Source organism: Eschscholzia californica, unplaced genomic scaffold (genome assembly GCF_041429995.1).
Source record: "Eschscholzia californica isolate CP2 unplaced genomic scaffold, dmEscCali1.0.p SCAF_6, whole genome shotgun sequence".
NCBI lineage: Eukaryota > Viridiplantae > Streptophyta > Magnoliopsida > Ranunculales > Papaveraceae > Eschscholzia > Eschscholzia californica.
Genome location: NW_028238483.1, coordinates 23166421 through 23184364, shown reverse-complemented (window position 1 = coordinate 23184364; position 17944 = coordinate 23166421). Strand labels below are relative to the sequence as shown.

Sequence of the window (17944 nt, the reverse complement as noted above, 5' to 3'; positions counted from 1 at the left end):
AAAAGAATATACAACATATATTTGATGTAACTTTTTTTTTTTGTTGAACTATATATTTGATGTAACTTAATAATGAAACCATTACAATTTAATTGAACATTTGAAATATGCAATTATATGAATTAAAGAAGTATTCATGTAACAAATATGTATGATTTGGTATAAGAAATTAATAAAAAGACAGAGAAAAATATGCACATTGGAAAAAGAGGGCATACAACCCTAATATATCTAGTAGGTGGATAGAGAGAAAAGAAAAAGAGAAACAATGGGAGGAGCAAACAAAAAATAAAGAGAATAACAAAGACAGAAAGAGAGAGAAGAAAAACGGTAGCGAAGAAACTCAAACATGGTATCTCTTGTGCACACAGTTGACTTCCGTACAAATTTAATCTTTTTACTGTTCTATGCAACGATAACTATGTTACAAGTAAAAAACGGTTTAGCCGTGCTAAAATTGGGTTTTGTGCAACCCCACTAATTGCACCCCATGTCCACGCCTCTACTCTCTTTCCTGGCTTTTGATCTCTTCCATGCTCTCTACGTCTCTCTACATATATCTCTAAGATGGCCCTCGGAAAGCCCAATAGAGAGTCGAGAGACTAGACAGTGGTCAGAGCCGGTGATGATGGTAAAAACAGAAGAAAATGGGAGAGAAAAGAAAGAGCGACTAAAAACAAATAATGAAATAAATTATATTTTAGACTTTAGTATGGATGCCCTCTAACTCAATAATATACATTAAGTAAAAGTAGATAAATTTTTCTTTTTTTTTGCCAACTTCTTTCCACAACGATTTCCTCCGTCATTGTGTGATCTTGTCATTGTTGGCCTTATCCGACTCAAAATAGTGGGCTTATTGGTCTCACAATGCAGCTCACTCCCGATACTTGCCCATGGACGATTGATCTTTGGAGAGTAATTGGGCTTAGCGAGCTCACAATGGGTCACATGCCCAATAGTTGGGCTTAAAGTAATTTATCATGGGGAAGTTCTATAAGCCCTCCATTATGTATCCAACCTTTTGTCAGTCTTTTCACCTATGTTTGAAGAAAAACAAAAAGCACTCAAAAAATCTAGAAATTTAGAGAGAACACTTTTAAGTTTTGTAGGAAAAGAAAGAAAAATAAGAACAGAACAGAACTTAGATCTAGAAATTTGCATGGAAGGGAAAAGAATCGAAAGATTTTTTTCTATTTCTCAAAAGTTTGGCCAACGCTTTGGGGAAAGCTAAATAGTTTTCGGGGTGTGAAGACTTGTTCAAAAATTGGTCAATTTTGTTTGACAATTTTATTTAGGGGGAAAGCAACATAGCTTCTCCACCTCAGCTCTCTTTTTCCGGCCGGCGACCTAATCGGAGAAGACAAAGAGGTGAGGTGGAGAGAGAGTGAGGTGAGGTGGAGTGTTTTTTTTATCTCCCCTTAAAATTTATTTTCCCGGAAAATTTCTAAAATTCGACACATTCCCTTTAAAATTTCACACCCCGGAAACTATTTAGCTTTCCCCAAAGCGCAGGCCAACTTTTTGAACCAACCCGTTTGAAATTTATACCATTTTCCATTGAGAATTCCCTTGGAATTCTTGAACTACAATAGAGAGAATGCTTGATGGTCACTAACCCTAAAAGAAGCACATATAGGGATATAGAGGCCCCTTTACTAGGTCATTTGTCATCCAACTTATGGTCTATTAGGTTTTTATGGCAGATGGGAAATGGCATTAGATCTAATCATAACCTCACTCATGGATCATGAGTCCTACTAATGTCTCATTATTTTTCGTCAAGGTTATCTCTAGATGGTGAGTATAATTTTGTGAATTCACCACTACTTTACTTGCTCATAAAAAAAAAACAAAAAAAAAAAGGAAAAAGATGAAAACAGCGAAAAGAAAAAGTAAAAAATTCAGGGGCTAGAAATTGGAACTAGGTATATTTCAGATCATTATCACTACTTTAATGCTATAAAGTTTTAATTCAAGTGGAAATCTATTGAACTTCCACTACCTTATTTGCTCAAAGGATGGTTAAAGTCTAAAAAGGAAAAGTTCAGGACATTCTATCAGTAGAACCAAATTACACAAGTACTCCAGACATCCTATTCAAATTTCAATCCCTACTAGTGGTGGTGGGTGGTGATCTCTCTCTCTCTCTCTCTCTCTCTCTCTCTCTCTCTCTCTCTCTCTCTCTCTCTCTCTCTCTCTCTCTCTCTCTCTCTCTCTCTCCTAATTCGCCGACCGAGCCATCAAAATCATTAGATAAAGAAGATAAGAGCATTGTTAACTAGAATTTAGATCTCTATACTCTACCCATAGATTCTCCATTATCGTTCCACGTTCTAGTAAAAGTTCAAAAGAACACATCTAAGAGAAGAAACTTGTGACTTCATAACAGTAGATTGACAAGAACACTAAAGGATTAAAGATCTTATCATATACTGTATATAAGATGAAGAAAAGAAAAGAGTTGTCATGAGCTTGAATCGGACCTTTTTATCGATTCATTCCCATGCTGGCGTGTACTGGCTGCATTTCAACGAAGAACAATTTGAGATAAGAGATGACATGTTTTCCGTCACAAATCCACTAGGCAAGTAGGCCGATCTTCTAGCTTGATTGTAATAGTCGATAACCTGTCAGAAACCAGTAACGAACAAAACGACAAATAAAGTGGAACGAACCTCCTCGAATATGATAAAATAGAGATAGATTCCCATAGTTACCATAAGAATCTAAATACTTGCTGCTGCTAATTGAATAAGCTTCATTCAGGTTTAGTGTTCAAGTTCTGCGACTTGCAGTATTAGTAACAGATTACGCAAGCCCTAAAGATCGAGATATCAAGTTTCAAAAACAATCTGTGAGAAAAAAATGTAAAATAAACAGAACTGTAACGGTATAAGAAAATATTATAGTCAAGTTCCTCTGCCCACTTTATTACCAAAATAAACGAAAAGTTCAAACCACAACAAACCGGATGCCTTCCTAATATAAAATACAGTAAACCAAACTTAATTGCTCTAAGATGCACAAGAAAATTAAATAACACTAGACTACTCACATATATAGGATTAATAACGGACCTCTCGAGCATTACTGAAAAGCAAAAAAACATATGGAATTTCTTGTTTTTTCCTTTGGGTTCTTCCTGATTTTTTCTATCGTGATGTTGAACCACGAGAACTTTCTCCGAGCTTGGGAGCCCGTGGACTGGCTGTTTGTTTTATTTCAGATCCCGCGTCCATGAAATGTGGGCTCCATTCGCCTTTTAGCACACTCACACTGCGATTGTATGGTCGATGTGGCAAAGCATCATCTTGTGAAGGAGTTGAACTTGATACCTTTGGACTATAGGTATGGCGGATCTCACCACGGCTTCGAGTAACAATCTCATCCAGCATTTCAGCACTGTCAATAAGCGCAATCTTCCTTGGAGGATCTCCATCCTACAACATAAATATCACTAAGTTAGTACCCGCACTTTTAAGCGATTCTTAGCAAAAGCCAGTCTCGCTTTCAATATGTGATATGAAGAAGCAAAGCTTCTAAGAACATTACATCTAATGCGAAAGTTACTACAGAAGCTTCTTCATATTCTGCAGCATCCAAGTCCTGAAGATGGACAGCTTTGAAAAACTTAGGGAGGATGTACTGTCTAACGGGAACTAGAAGCATAATCAATAGCGGGAAAAGGACACCGGCAAGTGGAATCCAAGTGATTCCGAAACAAAGAAGCAAGTAGACAGTCTGGAATAAGGTGAAGGTAACAATAGCTTTGAATGGTACAGTTTCGACAAGTGTTCCGTGATTCTTCTCCAACACTCTGATTGATAAAAGAAACAAACATTAGTAGGTAAGTAAGAATTTAAGAATAGAAAAAATCATCCAAGGTGTTAAGTTTGAGGAGCTCCAACTTTGAACCAAATGAAATAATTGGAGAGGCCCTAGATATTATATTCTAGGTCAGGAGACTTTTGGGTCCATGTGCGACTATTCTCACACAGCCCCCTCACATGTTTTTTTAAGCCTAACACAAATCTTTTTGTTGGGTGACTTGGAGCACATGTGACAGTTAGGACTATCATGTTAGGGCCTAGCTCTGATACTATGTTTAGATCGCAGACATTCAGCTCAAAAAGGACTGGCAATGGTGCAGAGACCAAAGATATTGTAGTCTTTGTCAGGAGATTCCCTTTGTCCATGTGGTACTATTCTCACACAACAAGTGATCAAAATACTCACTTATATCTTCGGCTTGGAGCAGTGAAAAGTAATAATATCCTCTCCCAGAACTGGTTCCCCGGCAAGCTCTCAATGGCCATGTAAGCAAAGTATCCCCAAAGAACGGAAGTTGGGATTCTCTTCAAAAAAGGCATTGCAGCAACACAACCACCAACCATGATAGATTGAAGCAAATTGCTGACACGCTGTTCCTTAACCTCAATCGGTAACAGATCATCAATATCTTTATCTACATCAAACACACTCTCATCAACAGGAGCATCTATATAGCCAGTACTTGAAGCCAACTGGACAGTCGATTCTTTTAACTCTTTCAGTCCCTACTCAAAAACAAAAAAAGAATTAGGGATTGTTAATTGTTTATTAACAACTAATATTTTTACAATTATATTTCATTTATCAAGCACCACTTACTTACCAGACCTGGTGGAGTTTGATAGACCAATGGAGTCTGCATTCCCTTGTATGCTTCTTGCATTCTACTGTACAACTGACCCAAGCTTGCATTTTTACTAATACTTGTCCGAGCTGATGAAACGAGCTTATTGCGCAAAAGCTGTTATGTGACCTCATTTAGTTACCGACAGAAAAAAGATGTCTCATGGTCTCAAGCTAGATAAGTAACCATCTTGGAAAGAAGTTTTTATACTAGGACGGGATCAAAAACTTTTCCTAGGAGAGCTGGTTTACATAATTATATATAACACCCTAATGGATAGGTTAACCCAACCTACTATACCTGACAAAATAATAGGTCGTGCTAGCCCGACTAGTGGTTCGGCTCACATAGACAGTGTCTTAGCTGTGAGCCTGTGAAGCCGACTGGGTGGATGGGTAGTAACGTGCGTCTCTCTACTCCCGATTTTAGTTATAGCTATTGTCGCCGCTGAAGCAGCTATTGGATCAGCTATTGTTTCGGCAATTCATCGTAATAGAAAAATCTGCGGAAGCAGGGTGCTGATCTTACTGTTTAAGAAAAATAATGACTTGCCTGATGCTTCAGAGTAGCTAAGTTTTTTGTGTGCATTGGGGATTGAGGTATAACACCATTGGAAGGAGGAATGCCGATAAGACCACATAATAAGGTCTGCATGCACCCAAAACAAAAAGATGAAGAAAGATGAGATATACGACGCATGGTAAAAAAAGGTGTCACCTTCATGTTCTGTTTATAATTTTGCATAATAGTATAGCACTATTTGATTTAAACAATAAGTAAGCGTTGAATTGAGTACCAGAAATCCCAAAAGAAGAAGGTCATAATGGAAAGAAGGTGGCTTCTTAAGATTGAACTCTTTTTGTTGAGCGAGTTGAGATGCAACACTATGATCAAAGTAGTATAGAACCGCTATCATTGTGGCTGGGATAAATGCTCCAATTATATATATCACTGGCACATCCAGCATTTGCTGTCCAGCCAATAAACCATAAGATTCTATTGAAGGTTCGGAAAATTTCCTTCGCGTTTTGTCATATCAACAATGAAATTAGATCGAAACCTAGTATATCGAAATCGAACACATTTATATGGCAAATACCTTTATGACAGTCCAGTTTGAGTATGCACCAGGAGACCATGGATTAGGGCTGAACAGGCGCCTCGGGATTCCTCTTGGAACATCTTTCACTGGTATATAAGATACAGCGCTCCAGACAAGCACCATCAATGGGACACCATAATCTGCAATAACTCCTCGTAAACCTCCTACAATTCCAAACCATGTTTATAGTTAAGCACCTCAGGAAAAATGATATAATTTTACATAGGGTTATTTCCCAAATGGCTTCCTAGTTTATGACCAGCTTCCTGCCTACCCCCTAGTTTATTGAAAATACCCAAATGACCCCCTTTTCTACTTTCCTGTCCATTGACTGTTAACTTTTTAAAGACTTTCCCGTCCTTTTCTAATGTCCTCTTTTCAATTCCCACATAGTCAACTCTTCCCTAGGGAGTCATTTGGGAAACAACCCTTTTATATACTATAGCTCGTGAAAATCGTTAATCATATAACTTATAAAGACATAAGAAGAAATTAGGAACAAAAAAAAAACATTTATGGAATTTAACTCTTAAGCATACTGTCATTGATTGAGCAAAATATAATCAATTACCCGATTTTGATTATATCTTAAAATCCCTTTAATCCGATGTATAAACATACAGGCATATACCTGATCCGTAGCGCCAAGATCTAGCTTTCCGGCTTCTTAGTGCAGTCAGAAGAAGCCCGAAGGACAGAACCAGTGCAAACATTCCATTCCCAAACCTCCATGAGGGTAGAAATGCTGTCTGATTAGGGTCTTCTCTCTGTGGTATACGAAACTCGTCCACCAGTCCCTAATAAATGCAATATATATTAGCTTTACAATGATGAAAATATATAATGGTTAATATTAATCACCCTAGAAAGAAACATAATACACCATCACCTTGATAGCCTGTTGCATAAAAAGCATAGCAATAAGCAGCCCAAATAGTTCACCAGCAACACGAGTAAACCTATTGATAATGGAACAAGCACCCAGAATCGCTAACAAGAACAGCAAGACCGAGGTCCATACACAAACCCTGAAATCATACCAAGATACAAAATCCAATCAATATCCCACAAGGTTGTGGTTATCTAGATTCTAGACATTTTCATGAAACATTAGTTATAGGCGAAACGGAAAATGTACCATCCAGTCCATGCTAAGAAGAGAGGCTCCCCCAAATCTTTTCTATCCTTAGCAAATTTGAATAAGAAAGTATACATCAGAACCGTTGGTTCAGCAACCCCAAGTATAAGAAGTGGTTGACCTCCAATAATGGAGTGTATAATGCCACAAAGAGCCGTGGATGCAAGTGTTTGAACAGCAGTTAATGTTCCATCTGAAACATATACACATATCTTATCAAAAGAATTCATTAAAGCATGCAGGAAAAAATCGTAGAAGTATTTGAGCTTTCCCTACTTGTATTCCTGTCCAATTGTTCTCCGAAAGATATAACTGGGATTGCTGAAGCAAAGAATATGTACGTTGTGGGAGCCAGGATTCTGAATAATGAAAACAATATCATACATATGATTGAAATTTGTAAATCAAACTAGAACGTAATCACGTAAAACATTTAGTTCACTAAAATGTAATCTGACGATATGGCTAGACGATAAGAATCAGGAAAACCCATAATCTGGAAGAAGTATGAATTGTTCAAGTAACTAAAGCAAGATAAATCCAATGTAAGAATCATTTGGCTAACCTGAAACCGGCACCAAAACCACTAGTCCAATCTTGTTTGTAGCAGAGAAGTCTTCCTTGAATATCATTCTTGATCCCACGAAAAGGTACAAATGTTTCTTCCATAATTGACCGAATTTAAGCTTTCTTCTTTCTTTTGTAGATAATAAAAACCCACAAGTACAACAGACAGAAATATGCGAAATGCAGACGAAATGGACACTCAACACACAGACGTAAAAGACAGACTCATGGGGCTCGAGAGGCCGTAACCGATACTTACACAAGCATGAACCTAACACACGGATAAACTATGGGCATATATAGAGGATTTCTTGATCATCGAAGTTTTTTGGAGAAAGGGAATAGTATGGTAATTCATTGCTTTCAGTATATAAAAAGACCCTTGAATTGGCCCATGAAATACTCTATGTAGATATGTATTTTTACATTTTATAGGAAAAAAAATGAAAGAATTGGGTATGTGTATTGTTAAGCTGAGATGAACAAGGTAATCAAATTAGTATGATAAAATTGATCTCAATAGCTTACTTGATTTCCTTACTTGAACACAATAAACAACACTGACGAGCAAAATTCATCACAGTAAGGAGATTAGAAGTTAACAAAATTTAACGAACACTGGCCATCTGCTTCGAAACTCAATTAACGAACGATTTGGACAGAATTCAGATACATTTTTAAAGCTTTTTCAACTATCAGATGGGCTACTAAACATGAACTGATTCTAAAAACAACCTAATCCAAAATTTGCAGGAAAACAGAAGTGCATCAGAGAGTGAGAGATTGCTTACATGATTGATATAAACTATCAGAAATCAGATTCAAATTAGAGTTCCAAAAACAAGAAAACTGCGAAATTAGCGAAAACCCATGATCATAAACTGAAGATCGGAAGGTTTTAGAACAACTTCAACATCAACTAGAAGCCCTAATGATTTCGAACAGTAAATTAGCGAGAACCCATGATCATAGACTGAAGTCTGAAAGGTTTTAGACAAACTTGAACATCAATTACAACGCACTAATGATCCAACAGAGTAAAATTAGCGAGAACCCATGATCATAAACTGAAGGATATATGGTTTAGAACAACAAGAACATCAATCAGAAAACCCTAATGATCCAACAGAGTAAAAAATTAACGACAACCCATGATCAGTAGCATACTTGACTAGATTTATAACAACTTAATATAAATGAGCATTACTTAAAAACAAGGTAAACAAGTAACTGGAACTTCCAAATTACATGATTTAGAAGAATACCCTTTTTAAGAAATCAGGAATTTGAGAACTTAATGAAGAAGAAAAACAGCAAAAATCTTCAGTTACATAATATGAGAAGTAAAATGAAGGATAATAACAGAAAGGGTAGATGAAATACAGAAGGATTGAAGTAGGTTTACATGTACCAGAAGGGTTTGTTTTGTTTGTGCAAATATGAGAGAGAAACAAGACAATGGGATTAAGAGAAACAATGTGCAGATGGGAAGTATATTTTGGGTGAAGAAAGTGTATGGTGACAAAGCATTATATATACTTACAAATCTTTTAGTGTGATTTGAGAAGTAAGAGAGAGAGAGAGAGAGACGTTTCAAATGAACAAAAGCCAAGTGAGCTATTCAGTACAAAAAAAGGAATACTAAAATTAAGATTAAGATCAAAATTTATAGTAGTTAGGTTTATATATAGTCATCTTAAACTGATGTGAAAAATTGGACTATTGTGGTAGTTGCATAAAAAGTGAGGTGAGGGGCAGACATAAAATGTGACAGCAACCCAAAGAACATAGGGAAATTTTATAAGGCCTCCCCAATTTTATTAAAAGGCCTCCCCAAGAACCATTTTACTTGCTAAATTATCACTGAGGGGAGGCCTTTTAACAAAAATGAGGGGGCCCTATAAAATCTCCCAAGAACATATACCTCTTGAGAGAAAGTTCCTCAACAACTAAAAAAATCAAAATAGCCATAGTAGTAATTTTGTTAGGGGTGGGTTAAAGTCTGCCTGGGTCTGGGTCTGGGTCTGGGTCTAGGTCGGAGTTGGAGTCAGGTCGGAGTTGAGGCCAAGGCGGTTGCTACCCTACATGCAGTGTTATTAAGTGCTCTGACCATGAGAATTAGCTCGAAGGTGATTGTAGGTATACCTACTTTGAGATGTTTGTATTAGAAAAAAAAAAAAAACAATATACTAGGATGATGCAAATAATGGTTTCTGTCGGTTGGTGTCAATCATTTTGCTGTTAAAATAGACTTAGACCAATGATTCAACAGTAAGATTAGAAAAGGTCGTTGAACCTAAACAAAGTAGCGACCATGCCTTCACAAATTTAAGTAAGTTGTTTCTCAAAAAAAGAATACATTTGTTACACATTGAGTTGTGTGAGAAAAGCAGAAAAAGAGAGAAAGATAAGAGTACCATGGAGAGTAAGAGAGAAGTAGATCGAGTATGAAGATGAAATGGTAAGAGGGTGGAAGTGCCTAAGAGAGAAAGGCGCAGACATAAATGAGGAGTGGGAAGGAGATGAGAGTGGATTTGTGGAAACTTTGGAAAACATGCATTTTCTTTTTCCTCTTTGTTTTTATCCCTTGGATTATCCCAACCATTAGATTCTCCGAAAACAAATCTGAACCGTCTGAAATAAAATTGTGGAGATAAATCTAAACCCATGAGAGAAGGAGAAAAGATATTCACCTCCTATATGTAAGCCTAAATCATTAGGAGGGCTAGGATTCAGAAACATCACTCTAGATAATCTTGCTCTTAGAAGTAAGTTGAATTGGACAGCAAAAATTGATCCAACCTCTCCTTGGGTCAATTTTATGAATGCCAAATATCCCTCACACAGACTTAGCAGCAACAGCTCCTGGCTTAGGAAAACAATTCAAAAGAATCAAGAAGCTATTAATGAACACATTATCTGGGATATTGGAGATGGAACCAGTGTAAACATCTGGTCTGATCACTGGATTCCAAGAATAAAGTGCTTGGAGCCTCCATCAAATCACTTTGGCTTTATTTTTGTCTCCCAACTAATCTCTAGTAATTGGGATTGGGATGGAAATGCTCTGGATCTTCTTTTCTCAGAAAGCACTAAATCAAGAATCAAATCTATTCCTCTCAAAGCAAGTGTGGATTCACAAAAATGGGAGCTCTCACAATCAGGAACATACACTGTCTCCTCTTATTATAAGTATCTCATACACAACCAACACATCACACCCACACTTCCTAACACCAATATCACTAACCCACACATTTCACCTCCTGCTGTCTGGAAACCTTTATGGAACTTAAGAATTCACCCCAGAATAAAACTTTTCCTCTGGAGGTTAGCCCAAAACATTCTCCCTGTTAATAGCAAACTGTCTAGAATGATACCAAATGTTTCCCCCTTATGCCTACTTTGCTCCTTTGCTGAGGAAAGCCCAATACACTTCTATCATCTTTGTCCAATTACCAAAGTTTTCCTCCAACAAACCTTCCCAAACCTAAACCATCAGAGTAACCACCTCAATTTCACCTCATGGTTCAATGATCTCTTACACTTAGACCCAAACACAAACAAATCTACATCACTGACCCCCCTAGAACTTGTCTCCACTGCTCTTTGGCACTTGTGGAAAAAAGATGTGATATCATCTTCAAAGGACATAACTTAAACATAAACTCTCTTGTCCTAGATTCAAAAGTCTACATTCAAATCCAAACCAGAAACCTTAAAGCATACCCATTGTCCTCAGCAATTCCAACCTACTGGCAACCTCCACCTCCAGGGACTATCAAGATCAACTATGATGCATCCTTCAATCATAAAACTTTAAAATCTGGTTTGGCTTTTGTGGTTCATGATCATGCAGGTATCCAGCTCGCAGGAGAAGCTAAAGTCTCCTCAAACAGATCAGTAGATGAAGGTGAAAGTGAAGCTGCCTTGATGGGAATTTTGTGGGCAAAGAACCATGGGTTTGCTAATCTCATTTTGAAAGGGGACTCTCTCAATCTTAACAACTTTTTGATGGAAAACAAGAACTTGCTCCACTGGACAGCAAAACATCTAGCAAAAGACATCAAGATCCAATCCTCATCTTTTAAAATCCATATCTTTTGTTTATGTAAATAGAAAGTTGAATAGCAAAGCCCATAAAGCTGTTATAAATTGTAGGAACTCAGGCTCTTCATGTTTCTCTTGTTTTCGTAACTGTTTTTCTTCCCATCATAGCAACTTTGTAACTAACTCTTCTTCTTCTTAATGCTATGGCTATGGTTTATTAAGTTATCTATTGGCTTATTATTGTTTTAAGTTCTCTATTGGAGATACTCTTAGGTGTATTGACTTGCAAATGTGTACCATAGACAATTCCTTCTGGCATTTAGAATTACACCTAACTAACTTTTACTATGTTGGATTGAAGATGTCTTTTGGATTGTAAGCAACTCAGTAGTTGTTCAATTTGTTTCCATTTAATGTCAACACTACATTTTAAAAGCCACAAACTACAACCTAAATTTATTTCAATAAAAAACTTTCATTTGTTTCCATTCAATGTCAACACTACATTTTAAAAGACACAAACAAAACCTAAATTTATTTCAATAAAAAAACAACCTAAATCGTCATGATAGATGAGCTCAATCTTCCAATGACACAGATAGACATGGATGACTTATAATATTATAGCCATGGCCCATGGGGGCATGCATTCACATGACATCATTGAACTATATCATATAATTGGTGGTGTAAGTAAAGTAAACTTAGTTTAAATAGTTTTTAAGAGCAATTATATGGTAAACATATGACTTTTACAACTAGTGTCCGAATGTATAAGTTAAAGCAACACAAAGAAATATATGTCCTAATTCAATTTCATGACAAAAACAATAGGTTTCTAATATAATCGACAAATTAATAACAATATTAAGCCGGTCATAACGATTATTTAAAACATTGTTATTATGTGTAGTTGCAGTGTTTCCAAAGAAGACACCGAGATTTTTACGCTATTATACATTTATTTTGTGAAAACTTATTTGGTGGAAAAGCAACTCAATCGGCTTAAATATTTCAACAAAAAAAAAAAAAAAAAACTCAATCGGCTTAAACACCTAACAATTGAAAAGGAGACCAAAAAGAAGAAAGGACACCCACTTCAATTTTTGGTTTATGGCCCACCCACAAACTACAGGTATATAATAATTTTTGCATGTTAATATAAAATAGTACGAAGATTTTTTTTGTAAGAGCCGTCTAAATGTAAAATTGTAGGAGTGGTGGTACTTAGAGAGCCTCTGTTAATAAATGATCCACATCATCATAGAGTGTTTGGTAGAGTGTCTTGTTGGAATAGTTTTATTTAACAAGATCTTTATAAATCGAAGTTTTAGAATTCGAGTGTCCCATTGGGGATGCTCTTAAGAAAACACTCTAATTTTAGAGTGTCTCTCTTGAGACTTTTTATAATAAATGTATACACCTCATAATAGTGTCTAATTAAATGTCTTATTGAAGAAATCTTTTTAATAAAAACTCTAAAAAGTCATATGTGACACTTTAATTGGTGAAATTTGAGTGTCCCATTGGAAATGCTTTAAGTAACTTTTAAGTTTTTAAAGTCTTACCGCAAAAATGTGCTTTGAATAGAGGATTTGAACAATATCATCTGAAAACAAAAATCTTAATGGAGACTTGACACATCCGAGTAGTAGTTTAACTTCACTCTAAACAATGAAGTTCGGTTTGCACGGGCTTTCAAGTTTCAAGTTCAGTCCTAGCTATCAATGATTGCCATGCACTTCCAGGTAAAGCCAACAACAAATTAATTGACAAAATTAATGCGAAGACCTAAGAACTAACATAATTTTCATGATTTTATTAGGCAATTTGGAACCATGTTTGACCTAACTCCCCTTTTAAAAAGGGAGCAAGATGAACGTTTGAGAATCTTTATAGTATTTTATTGGGGGAGGTAGGGTTTCTATCTAGTCCTGAGCCTTATCATTTTTAGGTGGAACCTGGAAGGTCCCAACGAGAAGCCAAGAGCTTGTTGTTCTTCTAATTATGGTTTGAGTTCATTTTAACTCTGTCTGATCTTGATTAAGCCAGAGTCTGGGTTGAAGTAGGGAACTTCCTTTCTCTAAGTTATATTGAGATAAACGATAAGCGAATATAGATTTTATTAGTAATTCCTTCTTTCGGATTAATCGAGATAGACAAAAGATAATGGAGTCGAGGCGAGAATAAATTCTCTTTTCTTAAGAACCCCGTAACAGTACCAAACGTTAGGGTGTATGCCTTCGGGATACAAGGACTATCCTTTCAGAATTTTAAGATGATACTTCTATAGTCTGAAAGCGGGCGAACCTTCGTAAATAATAGGAGATCTTGAACTGATGCGATTGGATCTTCTAGACGCTTTAAGATTATAAGTTCGCTCAAAGCTTCTTACTTTCTTTTTTTAGAGATACTAGAATTACTTCCCAATTAGATATTCCAGACACACCAGAATACTAATTGTTAGAAGAGAAGAGAAGAAGATAATGACTTGGATCTTCTAGACGCTTTAGAATTCTAACTTCACTCGAAACTTCTTTCTTCCTTTTTCTAAATATTCCAGACACACCAGAATATACTAGAATTACTTCGCAATAAGATATTCCAGACACACCAGAATACTAATTGCTAGAAGAAAATAAAATTGATATGAATTGGAATGGTTTTGGGTTGTTTATATAGGAGTTGAATGGGTACATATGTCTGTTGGGGTTAAAAGACACAACTGTTCGGAATTAGGGACTAAGCTTGAAGTCTGAATCAAGTTTAGAGTCGGCGGAAATCTGGACCATTGGATTTCTCTCAAAATCTCGCGCTAAACGCGAACCCTTAGATGGATACCGAAGCGTGCCCAACAGATGGATACCGTGACCGTTAGATTGAGTTTTATTCAAATCCCGACGCTGTCCCGACACGGAAAAGACCCGTGCCGTTGGATCGCTCAGATCCAACGCTTCTGGGAGCATCCTGAAATCGTCCCGAGGACCTAATAGCGCTACCGTTAGATCGCGCAAAATCCCGCGCATCGAACGCGAGGCATCCATATCTGGATGTGCTCGTTTCGCGCAAATGGCCACCAAATTGACTTATCCACTTTGACGTTCTATTCCCTAATTTAACCGAACTTCTTGCAAACTTCAAACTTGAATTTCTCATTCATCCGGAATCGGATTCGAGTGATTCTTGGCTCTAAATTTAAGAGCTCGACGAGACTAACGCAATGGTGCATTTTGTTTCTGAGTTTGACGAGTCGGGTCGAGCCAAAATCGGCTCTGTTTCCAACAGAGCTATCAGCATGGCCGACCCTGACCCAAAACGTCTAAAGCGGTTGCTTTAGGCAGTTAGCGACAAGGTTTGAAGAGTTTGATATGGTACATTAGCGGAGTATATATAAAACCATGTCTGTTTTCTCATTCAAATTAGTAAGGGAAAATGACTATTTAGGTAGAAAAACTTATCACAATAACCAAAAAACCTAGATTTTTTTTTAATAGGTAGAAGTTACCAAAACTTTATGTGTAAAAGTATGTAAAGTATGAAATAATATTGATAATTATCAATAAGGTCATTTTCCTTTTCTTTTTTCTTTTTTTTTTCGAAATAAACCTTGCATTCAAAAATAGAAATACATAAACAACCCACTTAGTTTATATAGGGACTGAAAAGTAATAAAAGTTAACAGAAGGCTATAAATAGTATTTAGCTAATTATAAGGACTAGATGAGGATGCCAAGACATGTGCCAGATCGTTGCATGATCTATAACAATATTTAACCGACACGTGCAGTTGAGATATCTTTTCACGAAAGTCTAGGATTTCGTCTAACATTCTCTAAGGGATATGATCCAGTCCATTCGTTAAATATTGAACGATCAGGAACGAATCCCCTTCCACTATAAACCTTACCAACCCTAAATCTTCGCCTAATTCAACACCCAACCTAAAAGCCTCCAGTTCACTGTTTAGAGGAGAGAGAGGAGTGAGGTTTTTGAGTCTTTGAGCGACAATCTTTCCTGTTATTAATCTAGCTATTGCACTTGCTGAAGCTTTATTTGATGTGAATGCTCCATTAACGTTTACTTTCGTCGTTCCTGTTGGTGGTGGTTCACGGGTTCTTACTTGCACTGTATCGTTAATATAATGGTGGTTAGAGGGTTGAGAAAGACAATACCTTAGAGAAATGGAAGTGCGATGAAGAATCGTGGAGATCTCTGTCTGTTTGGAGTTGAAATATCTCTCATTCCTTGCCTTCCACCAGAACCAGAGGATATATGTATATTCTAACCAGATTTCTTTGTTTTTATCTCCTAGTTCTAGTAAAAGTTGAAGAGTTGCGATAGGATCTGTAGTTGCATGGATTCTGATATCATTACTTGCCTGTTGAATTAAAGATTTGAAGTTGTTGCACTCCCCAAATAAATGTATAATAGTTTCTTCTTCATTCTGGCATAATATACATATCTGATTTATAGACTGGATTTTTTTACCTATGTTGTGAAGTACTGCCAATCCATCATGTATAAGACGCCAAATGAAAAGTTAAATTTTCGGTTCCATATCCTTTTTGTTCCAAAATTTTTTCCATGGAAAAGTGATATTGTTGTGATTGATAGAATGATTAATAAGCATAGTAGTGTAAAAGGATTTGGTCGAAAACTTACCTGTAGGAGTATTTTGCCAAACTAACATGTCGCTATTACGAGAAGATGGTATGGTTATTTCTGAGATTGCCTTTGAGGTAGAATGATCAAAGTACTAATTGATTATATCATATTTCCAAGTCTTGGTGTCTTGGTTGATCAAGTCTGATACCCTTTGAATATGTGTAGGAAGATTCATAATTAAATGTGGTATTTGATTTGTAATATTAGGAACCCATGGATCTGATTTAATGTTGATGCTTGTACCATCACTTACTAACCATAAACTATTCTGATGTATAATATCATTGACTTGTAATATAGAATTCCAAAATGGTGTATGAGGTTTATTGTTGTTGCTAGACCAAAAGTCTTCTTTGTTATAGTACTTGCCCTTGATGATTTGGACCCAAATAGCATTTGGGTTAGTTATGAGCCTCCACACTGTTTTGGCTAGAAGAGAATCGTTGACATATTCTAATTTCTTGATTCCCATTCCTCCTTGATCTTTAGGACAACTAATTAAATCCCAATGTAAGAAATGAATTTTATGATGTTCTGAGTAATGACCCCACCAGAAATCACGCTCTAATGTTTCGAGTTGATTTATGACATGTTTTGGAATCTTCTGAATGTGAAATGGATAAGAACAATAAGAATTTAGAACAAATTTGATGAGAACTGTTCGACCAGATTGAGATACCAACTTTTGCTTCCAGCCTGATGGAGTTTTATTGAATTTATCTATTATCCAATCGTATGAATTAATTTTGTTCCCTGGTTTAAGGATAAGAGCTCCTAAATATTTTGCCTGATCTTCCATCATAGGTGTTTGGAGGGTTGATATGAATAAGTTAATCATATCTTGAAGCACATGAGAACCAGAGAAAATAGAAGACTTGTTGAAGTTGATCGCCTGACCTGAGAAGGAAGTGTAAGTATAAAGGAGTTCTTTGATGGAATCAATAAAGGAGACCATTGAATAGCCAAACAGAACTAGATCATCCGCAAATAACAGATGGTAGATCGAAGGACAATTTTTGTTTGCTTTATAACCTTTATATTTTTCTTGTACCTCGTAACTGCTAATCAAAAAGGAAAGTGACTGGGCCATGAGAATAAACAAGTAGGGTGACAGAGGACACCCTTGCCTAAGACCACGGGATGAAGTAAAGTCCCCAAAAAGACTCCCGTTGACAGAGATGTTGAATCTAGGAGTGGTCACGCATTGCATAATAAGGTGCAAGATCAATTCATTGAAACCCGTAGCCTTGAGAACCTTCTCAAGAAAATACCAGCTAACTTGGTCATATGCCTTTGCCATATCCATTTTCAGAACAAATCCTCTTTTTTTTTGTGTGCGAGTTATTCATCGAGTGGTGTAATTCTTAGGTTACAATAATATTATCCAGAATTTGTCTTTCCAGAACAAAAGCGTTCTGGTTCCATGAGATACACTCTTCTAAGAAAAGTCTAATTCCATTGGCTATGATCTTCGAGATGAATTTGTAAACGGAATTAAACAGAGCAATCGGTAAAAAATCTGAGGCTGTACTCGGAGATCTGACTTTGGGAATGAGGGTTATGGTTGTGTGGTTTAAACTTGAACCAAAAGAACCAGCCGTAAAGATCTATTGTATATAACTTACCAAGTCTGTCCCAATAATGTCCCAGTTGTGTTGGAAAAAATGACATGAAAGACCGTCCGACCCTGGACTTTTGGAAGTGCCCATAGCCATGACAACCTGCTTGATTTCCTCCGCGTCAG

General features: G+C 36.6%; 2 protein-coding genes across 2 annotated transcripts; both read right to left on the bottom strand.

The window, feature by feature from the left end:
* Window positions 1–2906: 2906 nt before the first annotated feature.
* LOC147532610 (putative boron transporter 2) lies at window positions 2907–9245 on the bottom strand. The gene is made up of 12 exons (XM_086647813.1): window positions 7484–9245; window positions 7195–7277; window positions 6919–7111; window positions 6670–6808; window positions 6412–6577; window positions 5778–5944; window positions 5475–5648; window positions 5231–5326; window positions 4658–4795; window positions 4240–4559; window positions 3556–3820; window positions 2907–3443 (listed from the first exon to the last, which is right to left on the bottom strand). The coding sequence occupies exons 1-12, from the start codon at window positions 7585–7587 to the stop codon at window positions 3156–3158; spliced, it is 2133 nt and encodes a 710-aa protein (XP_086503939.1). The 5' UTR covers window positions 7588–9245; the 3' UTR covers window positions 2907–3155.
* Window positions 9246–15367: 6122 nt separating this feature from the next.
* On the bottom strand, window positions 15368–17506 carry LOC147532609 (uncharacterized). The gene is made up of 3 exons (XM_086649975.1): window positions 16349–17506; window positions 16198–16267; window positions 15368–16038 (listed from the first exon to the last, which is right to left on the bottom strand). The coding sequence occupies exons 1-3, from the start codon at window positions 17504–17506 to the stop codon at window positions 15368–15370; spliced, it is 1899 nt and encodes a 632-aa protein (XP_086506101.1).
* Between the last annotated feature and the right edge of the window lie 438 nt (window positions 17507–17944).

Coding starts and splice junctions, on each gene's coding strand:
- LOC147532610 (XM_086647813.1), bottom strand. CDS start 7,587: ATGGAAGAAACATTTGTACCTTTTCGTGGGATCAAGAATGATATTCAA. Junction 6,578..6,669: donor TTATGCAACAGGCTATCAAG/GTGATGGTGTAT, acceptor TGCATTTATTAG/GGACTGGTGGACGAGTTTCG. Junction 5,649..5,777: donor CAAACTGGACTGTCATAAAG/GTATTTGCCATA, acceptor TTGGCTGGACAG/CAAATGCTGGATGTGCCAGT.
- LOC147532609 (XM_086649975.1), bottom strand. CDS start 17,506: ATGGATATGGCAAAGGCATATGACCAAGTTAGCTGGTATTTTCTTGAG. Junction 16,268..16,348: donor TTCCTACACATATTCAAAGG/GTATCAGACTTG, acceptor TCTACCTCAAAG/GCAATCTCAGAAATAACCAT. Junction 16,039..16,197: donor TTGGCAAAATACTCCTACAG/GTAAGTTTTCGA, acceptor ATGGATTGGCAG/TACTTCACAACATAGGTAAA.